Source organism: Vipera ursinii (assembly GCF_947247035.1).
Source record: "Vipera ursinii genome assembly, chromosome: 1".
Lineage (NCBI taxonomy): Eukaryota > Metazoa > Chordata > Lepidosauria > Squamata > Viperidae > Vipera > Vipera ursinii.
The window spans coordinates 236,974,350-236,997,742 of NC_139512.1; the positions used below are offsets into that span (position 1 = coordinate 236,974,350).

The 23,393-nt window shown below is 42.8% G+C and overlaps 1 protein-coding gene across 3 annotated transcripts; it reads right to left on the bottom strand.

The window, feature by feature from the left end:
• Positions 1-7,636: 7,636 nt before the first annotated feature.
• TMEM30A (transmembrane protein 30A) lies at positions 7,637-21,664 on the bottom strand. 3 transcript variants are annotated; one of them, XM_083377536.1, is made up of 8 exons: positions 18,279-18,341; positions 16,133-18,061; positions 15,646-15,759; positions 14,006-14,113; positions 12,343-12,430; positions 10,632-10,781; positions 9,703-9,909; positions 7,637-8,912 (listed from the first exon to the last, which is right to left on the bottom strand). In XM_083377536.1, exons 2-8 carry the CDS (start codon positions 16,400-16,402, stop codon positions 8,719-8,721), a joined length of 1,131 nt encoding a protein of 376 aa, XP_083233662.1. In that variant the 5' UTR covers positions 16,403-18,061; positions 18,279-18,341; the 3' UTR covers positions 7,637-8,718. The 3 variants fall into 3 exon arrangements, with proteins under 3 accessions (XP_083233662.1, XP_083233663.1, XP_083233664.1); XM_083377537.1 differs by lacking the exons at positions 16,133-18,061; positions 18,279-18,341 and adding an exon at positions 21,184-21,664; XM_083377538.1 differs by lacking the exons at positions 16,133-18,061; positions 18,279-18,341 and adding an exon at positions 18,843-18,938.
• Positions 21,665-23,393: the final 1,729 nt, after the last annotated feature.

Sequence of the window (23,393 nt, forward strand, 5' to 3'; positions counted from 1 at the left end):
TAACCTTGCTGTCTTCACGGCAGGGCAAAAGTAATCATTTTCCTCTTGGGGAGTACTATAAAGCTTCTGCATCCCAAGCTGGGAAATCTTATGACTGCATTCCTCTTAGCTTTGCCTGAAAAAAAAGTGCATGGTCAGATTGTCCATGCCTGGCATGAGTTTAATTGTAATTAATTTCCAACATAATTCTGGCCAATTAAAAATTAATATGGGCACGCGGTGTAGGGACACGGTGGCTCCGTGGGTTAGGACGCTGAGCTTGTCGATCAGAAGGTCGGCAGTTTGGCGGGTCAAATCCCAAGTGCCGCGTAACAGAGTGAGTGCCTGTTACTCGTCCCAGCTTCTGCCAACCTAGCAGTTCGAAAGCACGTAAAAACGCAAGTAGAAAAATAGGGACCACTACGGTGGGAAGGTAACAGCGTTCCGTGCGCCTTTGGCGTCTAGTCATGCCGGCCACATGACCACGGAGACGTCCTCGGACAAGCGCTGGCTCTTCGGCTTTGAAACGGAGATAAGCACCGGCCCCTAGAGTCGGAAACGACTAGCACGCATGTGCGGGGGAAACTTTACCTTTACCTTTATGGGCAGTATACAAGATTCAAAAAACCAGATTACTATTATTTAAAAAATAGAATGGCTGCCAAGAACTGTATTTGCAAAAGTGATTGCTATGCTGAACTTGGCTCAACTCAATGGAGAATATATATTTAATAGAATGTAGATAAGATTTTATTCCAAGATGTCAATTTTTTTCCTAGATTGAGGGCCTAAACTTCAGGCAGATGCTTGGTTCCATCCATCCACTATTTTCATTTTCTAGATATATTTATTGGTCGCACTTGGACTTGTATATGAAGATAATGCCATTTTCTCATGATTTATAACCTTCAAGAAAGTTGGAGGCTAGTGGGCAGCAACATAACCTAGGGGTATTATGTTGCCCTTCCATCCCCGTGTCTGCAAAATATGATAGTATAACTGTAATTTACTTCTGGTGTCAAATGCTATGTGTATACACATTGGTACAGAGGAGAGTAAAAAATTAAGGTTACTAAACTGGATATAAAGGTAAAGGTTCCCCCGCTCATGCGTGCTAGTCGTTTCCGACTCTAGGGGCCGGTGCTCATCTCCGTTTCAAAGCCGAAGAGCCAGTGATTGTCCGAGGACGTCTCCGTGGTCATGTGGCCAGCATGACTAGACGCCAAAGGCGCACAGAACGCTGTTACCTAGATATACAGGTAGCCAATTCAGACCTAAAACCAGGACATTCATGAACAAAATTAATATCAAAAATAATTTTGCCAGGTGGTAATGCACAGAATTATTCAAATTCATTCACTGCCATTTTTCGAAGATGAGATACACATCATAATCCTAGTTGTACTTACTACGGCTGTTCAGTGTTTCAAATATGAAGGCAAAAGCAGATGCCTGCCACTCCTTAAAGCACAATCTGTTTCCTTAAAGAATGCACAAATACTACCTTATCTATAGCTACTGCACTATCTGGGAAAAGATGTGTAGGGTAAAGAGTTGCAGACCAATTCCTGTGCTCCCATCCTCATATGCCCCACCTCGTTTGCCACCTAATTTGAAGCACATGTCCCATTGAATACAGAAGTGTCCATGTAATGTACATATTATTGTGCATGCCTCCCACTGAACTGTCCCTGCAAGTTCTTCTAGAACAAGATTAAAAAAATGTGTGAAAGAATTAGTGGTGAAGGTGGTTTGACTGCAGTATTTAAACAAAGATGCATCAAGCTATGAAACAAAAGCTATTTTTTAAATTAAGTATTTCTGATAACAGCATTAGAAGAGTCTGATTCTGTAACTCGGGTGTCAAACGGCCGGCCCATGGGCCGGTTGCATCATACGAAGGCCGCACCTACCCCAGCTCCAGCAATGCAAAAAAGTCATGATGCATCGCGACACGTCTTGTTACCTGGCGAGTTTGACATCTGTGCTGTAACTGATAGCAGAATCTTAAATTATTTGAACAAATTTAAAAGCGCCTTGGTGGAGCAGTGGGCTAATGCCTCCTTAAGTAACACCAGCTGCCTGCAATTAGTGCAGGTTCAAATCCCACCAGGCTCAAGGTTGACTCAGCCTTCCATCCTTCCGAGGTAGGTAAAATGAGGACCCAGATTGTTGGGGGCAATAAGCTGACTTTGTAATAATGCCGCTTGGGGTGTGTGTGAAAAGCCCTAATAAGCAGGCATATAAATAGAATGAAGGCTACTGCTAAGCTTGTAAGCCACCCTGAGTCTTCGGAGAAGGGCAGGATATAAATGGAATTAAAATAAAAAATAAAATAAATTCCATAACATCCTTGTATATTATTCATGCTCAGTGTACTCATTTTAACAGAAGTAGCTTTCTCCCAATGTTGCATTTAGTATTCTAACCTATTTATTCTGTCATTATTCAGTTGGTGATTTCTTGAACTCTCTTGCAGTTCAAGGAAATGGGTCTGTTTTATAGCATTACTTGCTATATAAAGCTTGTTTTAGAATATAATAATCCAAGTAATACTATTGCAGGAACTGATAACTTCAATTTTTTTCTACTTTTCTACTTTTCTTCATTATTCGAAGAATCTGCCTTGTGCTGAATTTTTCTTTTTAGTTCTGTAATACAATATTGGTTGTCACTGCTTAACTCGCCCATTTCAGTAGTTCTCTTTTATACAACCAACTTTCATTCTTCTTTCCTCACGTTTTATTTTTATTTATTAAATTTACCCTGCCCATCACAGGCAAGCAACTGGGTGGCATATTGTATGGAAATAAATACCTTCTTTTCCACACTAGGCAAATTAATTTAAATTTGTACGTCCACTGATATATCTTACTGCTTTTTGTTAATATTTAGTAAAAGACAAGCTGAAACAGTTACTTAATCCAACAGGTTTCATCTGGCTGAATAGAAATTTCTTACAAATAGTCCACAATTTACCGCAGTTGGGACCAGAATTTTGATGGCTAAGCAATGTGATAAGTCATTATGTCACTGGACCCAATTTTATGATCATTTTTACTGGAGTTGTTAAGTGAATCACATGGTTATTATGCAGATGTACATAATGCAAATCTGGCTTTCCCAATTGAAGTTGCTTGCCAGAAACCAGTTGGGCAGATTGCAGATTATGATCACATTACTGCAGAATGCTGCAACCGATCGTTAACGTGAGTCGGTTGCCAAGCACCCAAAATATAATCATGTGACCACAAGGATGGTACAACGATCATAACTTCAAGCACAGGTTGTAAAACACTTTTTTTCAGGCTGTTGTAACTTTAAACATTGTTAAACAAATGGTCATAAGCCAAGAACCACCTGCCTTTAGATATGCAAAGCAAATGCAAGATTTGGATCAGGCATTATTGTTCAACTGTCGATCATGACCACTTAATTTAGCATTATTTTTTTTGTTGAACAGAATATTTCCTTAATAAAAAAGGGACTGTGCAATAATCCAGACTCTAAGGGTTATGGAGTGCTGTGAGGTTGCATGTACAATACCTGTTGGCATTTCTTTAAATCAAAATGACTTTTTCCAAGGCCTCACAAGTTGCCCATAGGAGTTGTATCAACACTCATGTACTCCAAATTGTCTTTTCCCCTTTGAATCAAGACTGCTGTATAACGCCAATCCCTATTCCTGCAAGGCATAACAAATCCTCTACCTATATTGTGAATGGGTAATCTTGTCCTGGCAGCATGGAAAGTCTAACTATGCTTAATGTAAACATGGCAAGTGTTTAAGTATGTAATAGGTGACAAAGTAGCCAAGTTGTGAATGAATATTTTGATCAAATTGTACTAGTTTTATAACACAATTAGCTTGTTCTGTTGGAATTCACCCTTCAGTTTTTTTCTACCAGATGTTTTCAGTAAGCATGACTGCCAGTAGTTATTAGGGAAACCTTGTGTCCGCGGGAGACCACCGTTCCCCAGATAGTCGGGTGTGAGTCTCTCTTTTTGAGATGTGGTCCTGGGGCGTAGTTGGGCTTGCTGCTGGTGTACCTTTCACCTAGTCGCGCAGCGGCAGCCCTGCCTGAGCTACTCAACATCCTCTCGGGGTTGGTGATTGAGTTCCCCAAACTTATAGTTTTGGGTGACTTCAATGTACCATCCCTAGGAGGATCATCTGAGTTAGCTCGGGAGTTCATGGCTTCCATGACGGCCATGGACCTGACGCAAGTAATTCTTGGACCGACTCATTTGGGAGGCCACACCTTTGACTTGGTTTTCTTATCTGGATGGTGGTTAGATGATCTTGGGGGGGGGCTCCCCAATTGTTATGCCCCTGTCATCTCCTGCGGCTGGTCTTCCGTTTTGCCACCCCCCGCCATGGGTGTATGGAACCAACTAGATGGTACCGCCCCAGGCACTTAATGGATCCTGATAGGTTCCAGGCAGCGCTGGGGTCCCCACCTGCCTCCGTTGCTCACAACTCGGCAGATGCCTTAGTGGAAGCCTGGGAAAGGGCAGCCATGGAGGCACTTGGCCGAGTTGTACCCTTGCAGTCCCTGACCCGGTGCAGATCCCAGCGAGCTCCATGGTTCTCCGCAGAGCTTCGGGAGATGAAGCGTTGGAGACGGGGCCTAGAGAGCTGTTGGAGGTCCAGCCGATCCGAATCCGACCGATTGCGACTAAGAACCTATATTAGGTCTTATCTCGCAGCGATAAGGGCGGCGAGGTCTAATTAGTTCTCCTCCCTTGTCGCGTCCGCAGATAACCGCCCAGCCGCCCTGTTTAGAGTGACCCGCTCCCTCCTTAATCAGGAGGTGAGGGAGGAACCCTTGCAGGGTTGTGCCGAGGAGTTTAGTCAACATCTCTCGGATAAAATCGCTCGGATTCGGACCGGTCTGGACTACAACTGGCCAGAGTCTGATGATCAGGACACGGGCGGTCTTGTCGATGTTATCTGGGAGGAGTTTGATTCTGTGACCCCGGAGGAAGTGGACAGGATTATGGGGAGATTGAGCTCCACCACGTTTATTGGACCCGTGCCCGTCCTGGCTGGTTTATGCAGCCCGGGAGGGGACACGAGGCTGGTTCCAGGCGGTTATATCTGCCTCTTTGAGTGAGGGTAGTTTCCCCGCCGTCTTGAAGGAAGCGGTGGTGAGACCTCTCCTCAAGAAGCCTGCCTTGGACCCAGCTGTGTTAAATAACTTTCGTCCGGTCTCCAACCTTCGCTTCCTTGCAAAGGTTGTTGAGAGTGTGGTGGTGCATCAGCTCCCGCTGGTCCTGGATGAAGCGGATTATCTAGACCCGTGCCAATCGGGTTTCAGGCCCGGGTACAGCACAGAGACGGCATTGGTCGCTCTGGTGAATGATCTCTGGAGGGCCCGGGACAGGGGATATTCCTCTGTCCTAGTCCTATTAGACCTCTCAGCGGCTTTCGATACCATCGACCATGGTATCCTGCTGTGGCGTCTCAGGGGATTGGGAGTGGGAGGCACAGTTCTTCAGTGGTTCTCCTATCTCCTGGGACGTTCGCAGTCGGTGTTGGCAGGGGGCAGAGGTCGACCTCGAGGTCTCTCGTTTGTGGAGTTCCTCAGGGGTTGGTCCTCTCGCCTCTCCTGTTCAACATCTACATGAAACCGCTGGGTGAGATCATTCGTGGTTTTGGAGTTGGGTATCATCAGTATGCTTTTCATTTCGACCCCAAACCACCCCAGTGATGCCCTCGATGTGATGTCCCGTTGCCTGGAAGCGGTTCGGGTCTGGATGGGGAGGAACAGACTTCAACTCAACCCCGACAAGACTGAGTGGCTGTGCATACCGGCATACCGGGATATTCAGAATATTCCACCTCTTTCCATGGGGGGTGAGCTTTTACCCCCCGTAGATAGGGCTCGCAACTTGGGAGTCCTCCTAGATTCGCGGCTTACTTTGGAAGACCATATAGTAGCTGTGACTAGGGGGGCCTTCGCCCAGGTTCGCCTGGTGCGCCAGTTGCGGCCCTATCTAGACTGGGATGCCCTGTGTACGGTCACTCATGAGCTCGTGACCCCTCGTCTGGACTACTGCAACGCTCTCTACATGGGGCTTCCCTTGAAGACCACTCGGAGGCTCCAACTGGTACAGAATGCAGCCGCAAGAGTTGTCTTGGGAGTTTCCCGATACTCCCATGTTACACCTCTGCTCCGTGAGCTGCATTGGCTACCAGTTGTCTTCCGAGTGAGATTCAAGGTTTTGGTAATGGTTTTCAAGGCCCTACATGGCATGGGTCTGGAGTACCTCGGGGATCACCTGCTGCCGGCGTCAACTACCCTCCGCCTTGTGCGTTCCCACAGTGAGGGCCTCCTCAGGGTGCCACCAGTCAGAGAATGTCGTCTGGCGGCCCCCAGGGGGAGGGCCTTCTCTGTGGGCGCTCTGGACTTATGGAATCAGCTGCCGGTTGAGCTCCGGACGGCGCCTGACCTTCACTCCTTCCAACGCGATCTGAAGACCTATTTATTTGAACAAGCCGGCCTGGCCTGATGGGGGATGTGTTGGGGTTTTTATTGTGGGTTTTTTTATACTATTATTTTTAGCTCGGGCTTCTATTTAATTCTCTTTTAACTTTTGTACCGTGTATTTTATATGTGCCCTGTTCACCGCCCTGAGTCCTTCGGGAGAAGGGCGGTATACAAATATAATAAACTTAAACTTAAACAATAGCTAAAAGAGAAAGATCAGCTAATACAAAATCATATTTTTTTGTCAAGTTAAAAGTTTATTCTTGGTAAAAATATTTTTTTCTAAAAGTCCTTCAGGGTATATAAATTTGAATGTATTTACAACAAGCTTTTAAGATAATTACTTTTCTTACCGTAGGAAACAGCTTTAATAGAAGGCAGCAGGTTTTGAATAGGCTTGTTTGAAACAGCTGTCAATTTTAAGAGGGTTAAGACAACTGAAGAAGCTGGCACAATGTTGAAGATTATTTTATATGAAGATAAAAGATTTCTTGCCTGTTAAGATAGGCTAATAAGTAGGTGAACTTATTTCCCCCATTACCATCACCAAAATCAACTAAGTTGGTGAAGGTATGAGGGAAATCAACTTAGTTGATTTCAAGCACTCTAGATATGCTATACTATTAGGTATCTGTTCCAGATGCTTGGACTGAAAAAAATATAAGTTTAAGGATTGAATACTTCATTCAAGCTAGTTTAGTCCTATTATAATATACCTGGAGCTAATTCATATTAAATCCATTTACTTTGTGTGAAACCAGTTATATAATACAATAACAGTTTTAAAAGCCTGTACTGTCTGCTTTCTGCTATAATTTAAGGTGGATACTATAATTAGCATGACTATCCTTTGCCAGTAAAATGATAACGCTCACTGATGAATACTCATTCAAAATCCATAATCTGGTGGTAGTAGCTATTAATTTGTACAATACAGGCACTGGGGAAAAACATTTGCATGCAAGGAAGTATTTTGGGGATAGTTTTGTCCATGGAAGTTGCTTGAATAGGGGAAAAATCGGTTAGATTTACTTGGTTGTTAAGTTCCAGATTTGTGATGTGTCACAACTGCCAAAGTGAATTCTGTGTTACTCTCAAGTCCTTTTTGACAGCCACCAGAGATAAAGCTGTTTTAAGGAGATACATTTCAGATAACCACACTGTTTCATAAAACAAATGATACCATTTATTAAATAGCAAACATTCAGATTGACAAGCAAATTTCATGTAAAACAACATCTATGTACACAGCAATTTTATATATATTAGTATCAATATGTATATATATATATATATGCATATGTATATATACATATAGAGAGAGACATATATATATATATATGTATATATACATAGTTTTAAAGTCCCTGGTCTGTTTTCTTATAATGTGGACAGATTGGACTTAAAGTGTGCAAGATGCAAAAGTTCCCACATTCCACCACAGCAACTTTTAGCTTATATCTATGTAATATTTGAGGAACACAAGAGCTTTGGGTGAACTGTAGCATCTGAAATTCTTAAAGCCTTGCTTTTTTTAACCAAAAGAAATATTTTTATTTACTGACACAGTAAATAAATCTCTTCACTTCTATTGGAATAAGCTCAGTGATTTCAGCCACATGGGATGCTGAACATAAGATGGATATTTAAGCAGAACATAATGGGAGTTATTTTTATGCCAGTTACTTCTATATCGAAAGCAGCTTTCATGTCACTGGGCAAAAAGTAAGCTTTTAGTTGAACCAGTTCACATGTCAAAACATACTTATTGGAATTGTGAACATTAAGCAGGAAGTTGGGCTTAATTCATATTGAGTTGTACATGGGTTACAAAGCTCATCTGTGAAATACTTTGGTTGACAAAACCTAAACAGGCTTTTTTTTTCTTCTAAAAACCAGCACACCATTGGTCCTTAAAAATGCTAAGAAAGCTATTCTAAACACATTATTGCTGTACAGTATTGACATGTAAAGCATACAAACGAGCAGCAGATGCATTAGGTGAGGAAAGACTATATGCGCATCATGGCACCTGTCCAGCAAGAAGCAAACTTCAAAAAGCCTCTTGACGGCATTGTTTTATGGCTGTTATCTTCAGATTAATCCACTGAGGGAAATGAAGGCTTCAAATATGGTTATGTATTCTGTCCCAGAAGCAACTACCAGGGATCTAGCTTTCAAAAGCTGTGTCCACTCTGGACTCGCCTTGATGCACATGCAGTACATGTGATTTCGAGCATTTAGATTAATTGGGAATGTCTGCACTATTGTTCCGGTTTCCGTATTTGTGATGAATGACAAGCAGCACTACTCCAAGAAAAAAACAAATGGAACCCACTGTTATATATGCTATTCCCAGGAATGGATTTTTGCCTCCCATCCATGAAATGGTGCTCAGGATCATCCGTTTCCGCCCATCAAAGCTGTGCACAGGATAATCTGACATATGCATAGGAAAATCATACAGAAATATTGAAGTTGCATAATTTTAAACATCAGCCTAAACAAAAAAACAATACAAAATGGTATAATCAATCCATTTATTATGAAGCTATTCCGCTATACAAAATATTGTAGGCTAACTAATGATATTTTTTTTAAAAAAAAGCAAAGCCAAGTCTACTAGTTGCAGATGTTTTTAAAAACTAAGGTAATACTCAAGGATTGTTTCGATAATGTAGCTATATTCTCATTAGGACAGCAATAATTGAATTTGAATCTATTGAAGGTTGGTGAGCCTTTAATTTGAGATTTTAGGTCAGAGAGGCTAGTGAATCTCCTTATGAATGAACATCTAATCTTAAAAACTTTAAAGAAAATCTCCACAGGCTTTTAACTCAATACTGTATGGATTTGGTCGTTGAACTAAGAATTAGCTTCTAAACACTACCTCTGCACCATTCACCTCTTGCAATAATGATACAAAGGAGTGCACCACTATAGCCACCAACCAACTCACTTATGGCTTTTCCCAGCATTATGAATGTATTCACACAATAACAAAAATAACAAAAATGTTATTGCAATCTTCCATATATGTAGATTTTCCTTGGTTGGGAATACGAAATAGTGTAATTATCTACACTATTTCCATTCCACACAATCAAATAATATTAGAATGAAATATATATTTAAATAACCCACCATGTACTCCTACAATGTTTTCCCACTCACTCTGTTCCTTTAGGTAGATACACTTAGCCCCTTACAATGTTCAAATAAAGGATACTATATTCTATTTCCAAAGAATATTTCCCAGCTGGCAAAGTAGGTTGTAAGTTATCTTGCTTCTCTATAAGACGATACAGCTTACGGAATGTAGGCAGTGCTGCAGTACGCATCCATACAATAAAGTCTTCATTGATGAACCCATTGTTGTCCTGATCAGAATCTAACAAATACACTGGCTTGCGCCAGTTGACAGGTTTTGATGTTCCTTTAAAAAAATGCAAACACTGAAATTAATCAAGACAATTTATCTTCAGAAAAAGGTGTTTCCGCATTTCACTAAAAACATTTTTCAAGTTACCCTTGTAAAAACTCATTCAAACCATGTGCAACAGTCTTGTTTCCAATATACGGTAATCTTTCAGAACAGAAAAAGCAACACAGTAAATAAAAGTAACTTCTTTTACAAAGCCAGGGGCCAACCTAGAGTTTTACAAACTACATTTTTTACCTCCCTATACCCTTGATGAAAAATACTAGGGAGTTATAATTCAATATTACGTGTGGTCATTCCCACCCTCCTTTGAGGACATCTTCTGTAACTTTAAGTAGCAGACATGCTTGCCAAGTATATTTTACTCCTTCCATCAAAATTACTGACACTTCTGTAATTACTGGAAACAGCAGTTTAAAGAGTTATAAAAGAGTTGCGGAGATTGAAAAAGGAATGCACATGGCAGTCCAAGAAGAAATTCTAAAAATAACTCTACTGTTTCAGTAGTGAACATACATCTAGTCACACATATTTTACCTACTTGCACTTTAAAATCATATGTGTGTGTGTGTGTGTCTGTGTGTGTATGTATATATATAAAAAACAATGAAAATAAAATAAATTTCAGCCATTCTAATGACACCATTCCAAGAAGTTTGCAATGAGAATTGTTGCACAATAATATATAAACAATTAGCCACTGGTTATATTTTTACCTTGAAAAAGTATTGTCAAGTTTTTTGTTTCACCAGTAGGATTCCTGAACTTAACATTTTTGTCTGTCCACCAAGCAATGCCTTTTCTCAGCAGAGAAATAGTTATGGGCTTAGAGGTATTGTGGTCATAACGAACAAGTGTCAATGTATCTAAAAAGAAAAACAATTAAAATCTAATCAGTGTCTAGGTTTTATTAATAATTTATATACTTCTGTTTTATGCAAAAGTAAGTACATTGGTTATGAAATGAAATATTTCCAAGTGATTCTGCAAACTGTCATAAGACATGACGTGGCTATCAAAATAAATTATCACAGTACAGAATATACAGAAATGTGAAAACCCAGTGGCCTGTTTTTTCTTCCTAGTCACACAAGTTTAAAAAGTATGTCAAATAAATATGAACTTGAAGCCCATTAGAAGGGAGGTATGATCTTGCATGAACAAATTTGAAACAACTCCTGACGAAGTGGAAAGTGACATGTGCTTGGACCCATAAAATAATACTGGCTTCATTGAAGGAGGGGGTGGCTCCACCAGCCTTCACTTTGGTGAAATTAGCATGCCAGTCATGTTATAAGGATGGGTATGTCTTATACCAAGTCTGGCTAATGACTTGTCTAACTTAATACTCTCTGAACTGAAGGAGCATTCAAGTTGGTGTAGGGAGGAACTACCGTATATACTTGAGTATAAGCCGAATTTTTCAGCCCACTTTTTGGGCTGAAAACTTCCACTTCGGCTTATACTCCAGTCAACAAAAAAACTTACCGAGGACTTGTGCGCGGCCGAGGCTTTGGAGCTTCCGGGATCGCGCGCACCTCTCCCAAGCCACCGCCGTCCGGAGACCTGCCGAAGTTTGGGGAGGTTTGGGGAGGTGCGCGCGCACCTCCCCAAACCTCCCCAAACGAAGCCGGGTCTCCGTTCCTCTGCGCCCTGCCTGCCTGCTTCTTTCCACAGCAGAAAGAAGCAGGCAGGCAGGGCGCGGAGGAACGGAGACCCGGCGACGTTTGGGGAGGTTTGGGCGCCTCCCCAAACCTCCCCAAACGTCGCCGGGTCTCCGTTCCTCTGCGCCCTGCCTGCCTGCTTCTTTCCACAGCGGAAAGAAGCAGGCAGGCAGGGCGCGGAGGAACGGAGACCCGGCGACGTTTGGGGAGGTTTGGGGAGGTGCGCGCGCACCTCCCCAAACTTCGGCAGGTCTCCGGACGGCGGCGGCTTGGGAGAGGTGCGCGCGATCCTGGAAGCACCGAAGCAAGTCCTCGGTAAGCTCCGGGCGGTCACTTGCTTCGCGTCTCCTGAGGGAAGGGGGGGCGACTGGAGCAGGCGTGTTTCCTTGCCTGCTGGGCACCGCGATTTGCCCGGGGAACGCGCGGGCCCCGAATAGCAGCGTGGAGCGAGGAAGCGGACAGCCAGGGCTTCCCGGAGAGCCAAGGCCACACAGGGTATTCCTGTGTATTCAGGCTTGCAAAATGGCGGATCGAGCCTCTGCTGGCGGCAGAGGCTTGCAGAACGGCGGATCGGCTTATACTCGAGTCAACAACTTTTTCCAGTTTTTGGGGGTGAAATTGGGGGTCTCGGCTTATACTCGAGTCGGCTTATACTCAAGTATATACGGTATATGGATTTCATGAACATTCTTTGTTTTTACTTAACAAAACACAATTCAGAAGTGCAATGGTGTGTCATAATATACTTTTAAAAATATCATACCGTTGAACATGCTGTTGGCAATGGCTCCACAAGGAGCAATTGGTTTATTCTCACTCGTATGGTAAGGTTCACACTCTTTACTAGGTTTCTAAGTGATAAAAAAGAGTCAATTTTGGAATCATGAAAGTAAAAATATTCAGTATAATCACATTAAATCTAAAGTGCAAGAATACCGTATTTTCCGGCGTATAAGACAACTTTTTAACCCATGAAAATCTTCTCAAAAGTTGGGGGGTCGTCTTATACGCCCAGTCGTCTTATACGCTGGGGAAAAAAACATAAATCAGTCGAGCGTCCCCGTTCTTGCAAAGCAACTTCAAGCCTCCTTAGTCCAGTCCCCCCTCCATCGTGACTCTCCCTTCCCACCCCCTAGAGCCTCTAAGCCCCTTCCCCTCCCCCTTGCAAACGCCAGACCCCGGGAGCGGCAGGAAGCCCCTCCCCCTCCCCCAAGCGGCATCTGAGCATAAGCAGAGCGCGCCCTGCTACCCGCTATCTCTCCCGGCAGACGCCCGCATCCGGCCTCACAAACAGCCGCAGAAGCCCGCGCTCGGCTTTCCTTCCCCCCACCCGCACCCGGTTCCTGGGCCCTAGCCGTGGGCCAGCTTGCCAGCAACCAGGCTGATGGACTCCCGGCCGCCAGACGCTGTGCTTTGGTAGACGCTCCCCGGCAGATTGGGGAGGGAGTGCCCGCCCGCCGCCAGGCCGTTCCAAGTTTGGGGAACTTCCGGGGACTTCCGGCGGGCCGGGGAAGAGCGTGCCTGCCAGCCCGTTCCAGGAACTTCCGGGGACTTCCGGTGGGCCTGGCGCCCCTCTCGCCTGCAGACCACACAGTGGCCTCAGCATGGCCACCCCAAGCCCGCCTCTCCAGCGCGTCTTCCGAGCCCACCTGGCTGACCGCCTCCTGGGCGGGGCTTGGCTCCAGACGCGCGGCTGCTCTGTCTGCAAATGTGCTCTCAAATGGGTGGGTGGAAGGAAAAGCCCCTTTGGGCTTCAAAAGGGAGGCTTTGCACCATCTGTATCAGATGGGGCTGAATCGGGCTTGTGTCGGACACTTGGCAACTGGCATGTAAGTATTTTCCGGCGTATAAGACAAAAAACCTTGAAAATCATCTTAAAAGTCGGGGGTCATCTTATACGCCGGGTAATACGGTACCTTTTGAAACGTGTTCATGTAAAAGATCTGTCATCAAATTTGTCATTAAATCTACTTCTTACCACTGATCAATGAGGTAATGTTTATTTGTATTATAATAATTTCTTACGATAAGCTTGGGCTAAAGCTTCCAAAGCCAAATGACTAACACATAATTTATTTCAAGCTATGTTCAAATTTATACCAACAGACTTCACTTCTTCAGCAAGGCTTCTTCCTATTATTACAATCATCTGTACATATCCCAAACCTTCCCTTGAAGATCTAGACCTACTCACAATTCATTATTCTGTTTACAGTCATGAAGGATCTACTATAACTAGAGCAGAATTCTTTGGTACAAAAACAAGTAAAAATTCAATAAATAAATATTTAGAAGAAAGAAAGGAAGCTGTATGAGAAAACAATGTAGCAATCTCTAACACACACATACATACACAAAAACATCCATATTTAAAAACAAATTTTTGGAAAATCATCATGACAACATACGCAAAGAATTTTACTTACGTGTAAAGAAATGTTATTTCCATTTAGCTGACTATCATCCCGAGACTTTACATAGCGACGGTGATTTTGGTAAAAGTTGGATAATCCATAGTACATAAACACATTGCCCTAAAAAAAATAAGTTAGGATGTTTCAATGATTATAACATTCACGCAGTTAGGTATAGCAGTAGTTTCAGTAGGTTTTCAGAATTCATGCCTTATTCATCCGGGTAGGATTTTTTAAATCTGTTGCTCAACTTAAAAGTCTGGCTTTGCTGGTAACAGGAAACCAGTAAGCCGTACAACATGAACCCACCAGGGTGAGGAAAACCTTTGTGTGGATAGTTTAATACAAAATATAGAAAGCAGAATTTTTTGGTGGGATTTTTCTGATACCTTCTACACTGGGCACTACCCATAGAAATACAGGGATAAGAAAAATAAAGCTATAAAGAAAGCAAAGCAACAATGAAAAGCACATGCATTTAACATTACTCTAGACCAGGGGTGGCGAACCTATGGCACGAGTGCCAGAGGCGGCACTTGGAGCCCTCTCTGTGGGCACGCATGCCATCACCCCAGCCCCTCATCAGCAGCACCCCCTGGAGGAGTCACCCCGGGTGCGACTCACATGGAGCAGCGCAGCCAAGCACATGGCAGCTGGGCAGATGATGCTGTGGGGTACGGGCGGAGGGTGTGGCCACCATGGCACTGCAGGGCCACCTGGGTGATTGCAGCGGGCCGTGGATGGCCCTGAGGGTGGGCGGGGTGAGGGCAGGGGTGGGTGGAGCAGGCAGTTTTTGGACACTCGGTCTCTAAAAGGTTCGCCATCACTGCTCTAGACCTAATTTTTATTACAATAAATTAACAATAAAAACTAGTTCATGTAGGTCAGTGCATAAAAGTTTTCTTGAGGAAGAAAGGTAACCATTGTAAAAAAAATAAGTTTCCACACACTTATTAGTTCAACTAAAACTACACAAATGTTCCACATACCTACTGATTTTAGATTCAATTATTTAATCAATTTATCCTGCTTGTATCCTGTCCATTCCTGTTTGCTTTAGATTTATTATGAAGGCATTCTACTTTAGAGCTACACAGGAGCAGAAGGATCATTTTCCTTCAGTCATATATTAACAGTCATATGAAAAATAAAGTTTTTTTTAAACGTACGTGGACCTATCAATATTGTATCTTCACTATATAAAAGTGATGTAACTGAACACAAAAGCTAGGAAAAACTGATTTTGCAATCATTTATTAAAGAAGTTACGAGAGATGACATTTCCTTCTGTGCGAAAAGTAAGCATAACCGTGGCTCTAATATCTGGCATTGTTTCATTTAGCAGTAGCAACCTCAAGTAGTTATTTCTTATAACTGTCTACCAGTCTTTGAAATTGACCAGGAGAAACTTTTTCATATTCCTAGATGCAGATTTCAGCCATCTGATGTTTGAGGAGTTTCTTGTATGCACAGCCCAATCCAAATCATCCTACAGAATCTCAATGGGAGTTAGATCTGAGATTTGACTTTCCATCCCAGAACCCTCCATTTCTCTCTCTCTTTTTTTCCAGCTATTCCTTGATTTATTTTGCTGGAATGTAAGAGTGCAAGGCCATACTAGACAAAGCTAAACAGATAAGAGTATGACAAACCTCAAAGGACTGATCCAATGTGAAGTTAATGACACAGTGACAGGGTGAGGCATTCCAAGATACATTTAAACATTTATTGCAGGAACTATTTGGCTCTATTCCTGTGTAGTCAATCTGTAATAGAAAAAAGGAAGACAGGAATAAGGTGGAGGGAAGATTATAAAGCCAATATTAAATCACAATATATAGCATATCTGTACATATATGAGTCACTGCTAATCCTATGGTTCCTATAGTGTTCTCGGGGAAGTGAACTATTATTAGAAAAGAGGATGCTAAGTGAAACCATGCATATTTAGATTACCATAAAATGAATGGCTTTCTATGTCATTTTTAACATGTTAAAAATATATATGCAGCATATATTTTCAATGGATTGAATCATAATGAAATCTATAGAATTATGTACAGAGATCTTCTTAGACAAGTCAGAATATAACATAGATTTGTAACTGTCCAATACCAAACCATGTATTCCAATACTCACTTTAAAATGGTAGTATCCTAGGAACGATGAGCTAAATGAAGCAATCATGCTCAAATATAGCCTAACTCCTGACAGAGTATTACTAATTTGCCTTAATATTGTAATAATAATAATTAGGGTTAAAGAGTTAGCAGATGCTACTGGAAAATAAGGAACAGCATATACAATGTTTACTGAATTAAGAGAACAACAAACACAAACTGATAAATGAATATTACTTCTTAGAATCTTTTTATTACAGCAACAATAATGGAGGAAATTTCTCTGCATTGACAGTTTAAGAAGCTTTTTGTTCTTAAGACATCAAAAAGCTGCCTATTTTTAGAAAATGATTAATGGAACAGAAAGCACCAAAGACATACATACATTTCAGGCTGACTTTTGGAATTCTAAAAGTATTCAAAGATTTACACTGAAAAAGAACAATTTCTTTAATTGGATGCTACCACCTAACATTTCCTCAATATGACTCTTATTTTATGTGGCTACACAAAGCCCTCCAAAATGGTTTATATATGTAGCATTAACAAACAGCTTTATGCATGTTCTCTGCAAGCTCATATTGCTGTTTTGCAGCATGTGTGCACATACAACCATTTTACTGGTAAACTCCATGTCATGCTAAGACTTGGGTGCAGCTGCTTTAAACACACTGAATTTCTTCCAGAATACAGGATACACACACTGTTGCAAGCAGTAAAATGTATATACAGTATGTATATTAGATCTGTACATCAGCACTACAGCATCCCTGTCAAATACCAGGAACTAATGAATTATGTAAGCCAGATTTGGTTAGATAGGAAAGGTGATATACTCCCTTTGAAAAATCTTTCACACGACACATGAAAGCCTATTTTATATACTTTAAAAGTACACAAAAAGGAATTCCTAACTCATTCTTGTTGATGTGGTAAAGTACTGCTTTATATTTAGTGATATGCCAAATTTAAGAATCTTGCTTTTGTTGTTGTTTATTTGCAATTCAAGTCTGCTTTCATGGTTAAAAAAGGAATAATAGGTATTTGTGGTAAAGTTACTTATTAGCTAGATAAGAGTACAGGCAAGAGAAATAATAATTAAAAACTTCAAAATTAATAGCCACTGGAAAATGGGAAGTCAGTCAGGAGTGAAATTTCTCCCAGAATTTAGCACACTGTTGTTCATCTGATGCTCTTAGAACTATCAGTCTGAAATACCAGCAGGACTAATGAATTGTTTTACACAAAAATATATGTTGTTGACAAGTACAGTCTCCTTCCACAGATACCACTCTCAAATACATCTCAGGGAACACCAGCCGCCTAAACTAAATAAATAAAATATTTGTCTCTCCAAAAAGGTTAAGGGCAGGGGTAAAAAAACTTCAGATAGTCATGTAACTGCTAATCCCCACAAACATAGCACTGTTTTCTGTCACCTGCTAATACTCGTAAGATCTAAACATCAGAATTCTGATGAGCTTATTCCATTTTGCTTATTTATCAGATTTCTAGTATGTAAAAGATATATTATGTAAGATTTTCATTTTCTTGATTTCCATCTAAAATATCAGTAAAAAATGAGTCCAAGATGACCTTTGGAAATACTGTAGCTTCATCTTCTCTCAATTTTATTTCTGAATTTGTTTTGCCTGCTGTATAAAAGGAAATCCACTAGCAATCCACATTTTAAATATATATTTAGTATAAATTATTATAAATACAAATTTAATAATTATTCCCAAAGGCTTTACTTCGTGATCACAAATTTCTTTGCACTGTTAATTTCATCCCATTCATCCTCTCTTCCCTCTTATATCATACTTTGTTATCCAATGATAAAAACTTAAAGCTGAATTTGCTTATTTCTTTTTACAATCATTTCCAAATATTTTCTTTCACCTCTTCAGATTCATACACAATTTTAATAGTTCTTGCTGGCTTAAGCCTTCCATCCTTCCGAGGTAGGTAAAATGAGGACCCAGATTGTTGGGGGCAATTAAGCTGACTTTGTAATAATGCCGCTTGGGGGTGTGTGTGAAAGCCCTAATAAGCAGGCATATACATAGAATGAAGGCTACTGCTAAGCTTGTAAGCCGCCCTGAGTCTTCGGAGAAGGGCGGGATATAAATGGAATTAAAATAAAATAAAAAAATAAAATAAACTTTATGTCCTCTCAAATAATAATCGATTTTTACCAATGACAGCTTGCTAAGCCAGCATTTTAAAAATATAAATGGAAAAATCAGAGGTCACAAAATTCATAAACCTAAAATTAAATACAATGCTATAAGCACTGAAAACAGTGGAAGAAAATACTTTATTATGAAAATTCATATGGCCGCCTACTCATCCTCAGTGACTCTGAGCAGCTTATAAAAATAAATACCCAATATGCAAATAATAAAAACAATAACCCCTCAACTCCCTGGTACCAACAATTGCAATGTGTCATAAAAATAATACTTTAGGTGGCTCATATCCTCTGGACTTCACACAACGTACATTATCCATCAAGAAAACACACATCTATGTAACTGGACACACGGAGGGTAGTCCACAGTGTAAAAGAAAATCCTGAGATGACGAATGATAAACGCTAGTCTGTTCTAAAACTCTTTAAATTACGATCATACTTGGAATAAGTTGTACTGAATACAATGTTCTCTATATTATTAATCATCAAAATCTCAACACTGTATAAAACACACAAGATCTGTCATAAGTACCTTTGTCATGGTTGCAATTATTGCTAACATGCTATTCTCCTTAGGATGAAGACATTCCAATTATAACTTTTGAAATTACAGCAAATTGTTTTTTTCCACTCTTTAATAAACAAAGGTAAAGGTAAAGGTTCCCCCGCACATGCGTGCTAGTCATTTCCATCTCTAGGGGCCGGTGCTCATCTCCGTTTCAAAGCCGAAGAGCCAGCGCTTGTCCGAGGACGTCTCCGTGGTCATGTGGCTGGCATGACTAGACGCCAAAGGTGCACAGAACGCTCCTACCGTACTGGTCCCTATTTTTCTACTTGCATTTTTACGTGCTTTCAAACTGCTAGGTTGGCAGAAGCTGGGACGAGTAACAGGCGCTCACTCTGCTACGCGGCACTTGGGATTCGACCCGCCAAACTGCTGATCTTCTGATCGACAAGCTCAGCATCCTAACCCACTGAGCCACCACGTCCCTGCAGTTTCACATACTGTTTTATAATACAATAAACACTCAAAACAGGTAACTCTGCTTCTATCCATTTTATTTTTATAAAATTGGGCTGTGTAAAATCTACTTGTTTTCCTTTACTTTCTGACTTGAAGCAATAAACTTTTGCCCAGTTGGCTCCTCTAAATTAAACATTGTGAAAATCTAGACCAGAGTTTCCCAAATTGATAAATAGGACTAACCATGGAGCAATGGGATTAACCGTTATTTATAGTGCTCTTGCTCAAGTAGTATTTAATTATTTTCATATAATAAATAAAACTTCATAAAAGGGTGTGGGTGGGTTGAAGAGTTTGGTTCTGGAGTGCTGTTTTCTGCCACTGTGTGCTACAACAAACATGACTAGGGGACTGGAGGCGAAAACATTATAAAGGCACAGTTGCTGGAATTGGGTGTGTAGTTTAAGGACGCTGAGCTTGTCGATCAGAAGGTCGGCAGTTTGGCGGGTCGAATCCAGAGTGCCGCGTAACAGAGTGAGCGCCTGTTACTCGTCCCAGCTTCTGCCAACCTAGCAGTTCGAAAGCACGTAAAAATGCAAGTAGAAAAACAGGGACCACTCCGGTGGGAAGGTAACAGCGTTCCGTGCGCCTTTGGCGTCTAGTCATGCCGGCCACATGACCACGGAGACGTCCTCGGACAAGCGCTGGCTCTTCGGCTTTGAAACGGAGATGAGCACCAGCCCCTAGAGTCGGAAACGACTAGCACGCATGTGCGGGGGAACCTTTACCTTTACCTTTAGTTTAATGAAGAGAAAGGCGAGGGGTAACATGATAGCAGTGTTCCAATATCTCAGGGGCTGCCACAAAGAAGAGGGAGCCAAGCTATTCTCCAAAGCGCCTAAAAGCAGGACAAGAAGCAATGGATGGAAACTAATCAAGGAGAAGAAGCAACCTGGAACTAAGGAGAAACTTCCTGACAGTTAGAACAATTAACCAGTGGAACAACCTGCCTCCAGAATGCTCCAACACTGCAAGTTTTTAAGAAGAGACTGGCCAGCCATTTGCCTGAAATGGCATAGGGTTTCCTGCCTGGGCGGCGGGTTGGACTAGATGACCCCCAAGGTCCCTTCCAACTCTGTTATCCTGTTATACACTAAGCACTCCTACGGATTCTTGATGCAGGCTGCTCCGACAACCTTCTCAAGGTCTCCCCAAAACCACAGCAGATGTTCAGTGAACACTGGAGCTTCCCCGTTCCTCAGGAAGTGGCATCCCCGGACAGGTCCCAAGCACCCCCTTAACGCCTACCCTTCACTTACACACCCCACTGGTGTGAGACAACTTCACAAAGCCACGATTAACCAGGCCTCGGCAGCCCACGCGGGAATTTCCCGAGAGGGCCCGTCCCTTCACGCACCCACTCGTTCCCTCGCCAGGTTGTCAGCCCCGCGTGTCAGCGGCCCTGCCCGTGTCCTACCATTTCTCTCCCCTCCCCTCCCCCCCGAAAAAAATAAAATAAGAGCTCTTCCTCAGCAACCGCAAGAAAAGATTCTGGGGGACCGAAAGAGAGGAACTCCGAGTCGGACCCCGGTCGGCCGAGTTCTGCGCCAGCCCGTCCTCGTTTCCAAGGAACTCCAAGCGGGCCGGGCCGGCAACCCGCGCAGGTGAGGCCTCTCAAGCGGCTAAGCCAGGGGTCTCCAAACTTGGCCTTATTATGACCTGTGGACTTCAACTCCCAGAATTCCTCAGCCAGCGTGCCTGGCTGAGGAATTCTGGGAGTCGAAGTCCACAAGTCACAAAAAGGCCCAGCTTGAAGACCCCTGGGCCGCTAAGCCGTGAGAGCCCCGCGCCGCCAGCAGCCTCCCCTCCTCGGCGCCCCGCCGCCCGTCCCCCGTCCCCGAGGACTCCCCTCGAACTCGCGGATGTTGTTGGAGGTGACGAAGATGCCGATGCCGATGGGGATAAAGATGAGGCCTATGACGAAGAAAGCCGGCAGGACGGTGCCGGCGGTGAGGATGGGCTGCCAGGCCGGCAAACGCTGCTGCTTGAAAGCCGTGTTGTCGGGCTTGCGGCTTTTGGTGGCCGGCCCGCCGGGCGGCCCGCCGGGTGCCCCGAGGCCGCTGGCCTCCGGCTGCCCGTCCGCCTTGGCGTTGTAGTTCATCGCCATGGGGCCTCGGCCGCCTGGAAACGGCCCGGAAAAGACGGGAGGAAGAGAAGAGAGGAAGCCGAAGCAGCCTTCTTCTGGCTTGCGAGACGACGACGACGACGACCGGGCTTCCTTTTCTTGGTCGCAGGAGTGACAACCGCGCTTGCGCAAAGACTCCGATATAAATACAAAGGCAGCGGAGCGCTTTTTCCGGCCTTTCTCCCCCCACCCGCCGACCCGCACTTCCCCGGCGTGCGCATGCGCCGGGCGATAACTTGACCTTGGGTGAGGACCGGTTCGCGACGTCAATAGATTCCGCCTCCTTCAATCGGTTCAAAGAGCCAATGGGAAGAACGCCTCAGGTAGAATTTCTCAAAGCACGCATGCGCGGCCGAGGGCGGAGGAAAAAAAAAAGAAAGAAAGAAAGAAAAAAAGAATGGGGCGGGTTTGTCATAGTTGACGTAACTGTTGCCAGAGCGTCCGTGGCGCTGCGGGCGCGTGTGCGTGACTGGATCGGAAGCACCTGCTATTAGTATATAAAATTATTATACATAGAAAAATGTGAAACTGCAGCTATCGCTTCTTTAAAAATGGTGTTGGTCTGCGTGTGCATCCAGTTCTTCCCAAGAACTTAGAATGTGGTAATTTATAGGAGTAGTATGTATGAAGATTCAAGCGGCGAGACCCTTTGCAATTGGCAGTTGGAAATTTTGTCAATGCAGAGATTTTCTTAGTGCCACCCAAGACTTTTTTGGTATGCCATCCAGTTGGCCAATAACTACTGAAACCACCAAGCTGGTTTATGCCATAATAATTCCATTTCAGATTTCAGATCTCAATATTTTGTGATCTTTTCCAATTCTGTGTGCTCTATTCCGCTATCCTCTGCTATTGCCGCATCAGTTACCCACACTTTCTTTTCAGCCACAGTTGCATCTGATGTGTTAGGAGCCAAGTATGGATTGGAAATAGTGTTTACTGTAATTATATGATTTATTTTATTTTATTTATTTTAATCCCATTTATATCCCGCCCTTCTCCGAAGACTCAGGGCGGCTTACAGTCTAAGCACAAATCAAATGTGCTTAGCAATAGCCTTCATTCTATGTATATGCCTGCTTATTAGGGCTTTCGCGCCCCCCCAAGCGGCATTATTACAAAGTCAGCTTAATTGCCCCCAACAATCTGGCTCCTCATTTTACCTACCTCGGAAGGATGGAAGGCTGAGTCAACCTTGAGCCTGGTGGGATGGGAACCTGCACTAATTGCAGGCAGCTGGTGTTACTTAAGGAGGTATTAGCCCACTGCTCCACCAAGGCAGTGGTCAGTATAATTGTGGAAAACTCATGGAACACTGTATTCAAAGGCAGATATATTCAATGTATTCAGATAGCATGGTGAAGATAAAGGTCCAGTAGATTCCTATTGAGTGCTTCTCTGTAGTTCTGTGGAAATTGTACTGAAACTGCTTTGCTGTTGCTTTCTTTTGATGTAGTTGAAGTATTAGAAAAAGATGTCTCTCAGAGGTTTGCCTCTGAGCATTGGGTACAGAAAAGACAATTATCCCAGCAGTTACATTTAAGCCTACCAGTTTGTGTGGTGTTTCTGGCAATTTCTGTTGAACATTTTTTTAAAAAGATCTTGGTAATAAAAATAGGCACTTCAGGAATAAGACAGCATGGCTTATTCCAAAACTGCCATTCTTCAGAAGTATTGAGATACCATCCCCATAATCCATAACAGAGCAGCTATTGTGGGTTGAGGATTATGTGAGATATAGTTCACTCTGGAGTACTGAATGAAAGAAGTTTGATATAACAGTGGGCAGTGAACCAAAAAAGGATCACCTGCCAAGAACAAGCATCCATGGCATTTAGGAGAAAGACAGAAGCCGTACCCTCGCCTTGCCCCTTTGGTGCACACCAGGAATCAGTCACTCTGTTCTGCCCTAATTTCTGCAACTTCTAGTGTTT

Coding starts and splice junctions, on each gene's coding strand:
- TMEM30A (XM_083377536.1), bottom strand. CDS start 16,402: ATGCAGAGAAATTTCCTCCATTATTGTTGCTGTAATAAAAAGATTCTA. Junction 12,431..14,005: donor GAAATAACATTTCTTTACAC/GTAAGTAAAATT, acceptor TTTATCACTTAG/AAACCTAGTAAAGAGTGTGA. Junction 10,782..12,342: donor TGCCAACAGCATGTTCAACG/GTATGATATTTT, acceptor TTTTCTTTTTAG/ATACATTGACACTTGTTCGT.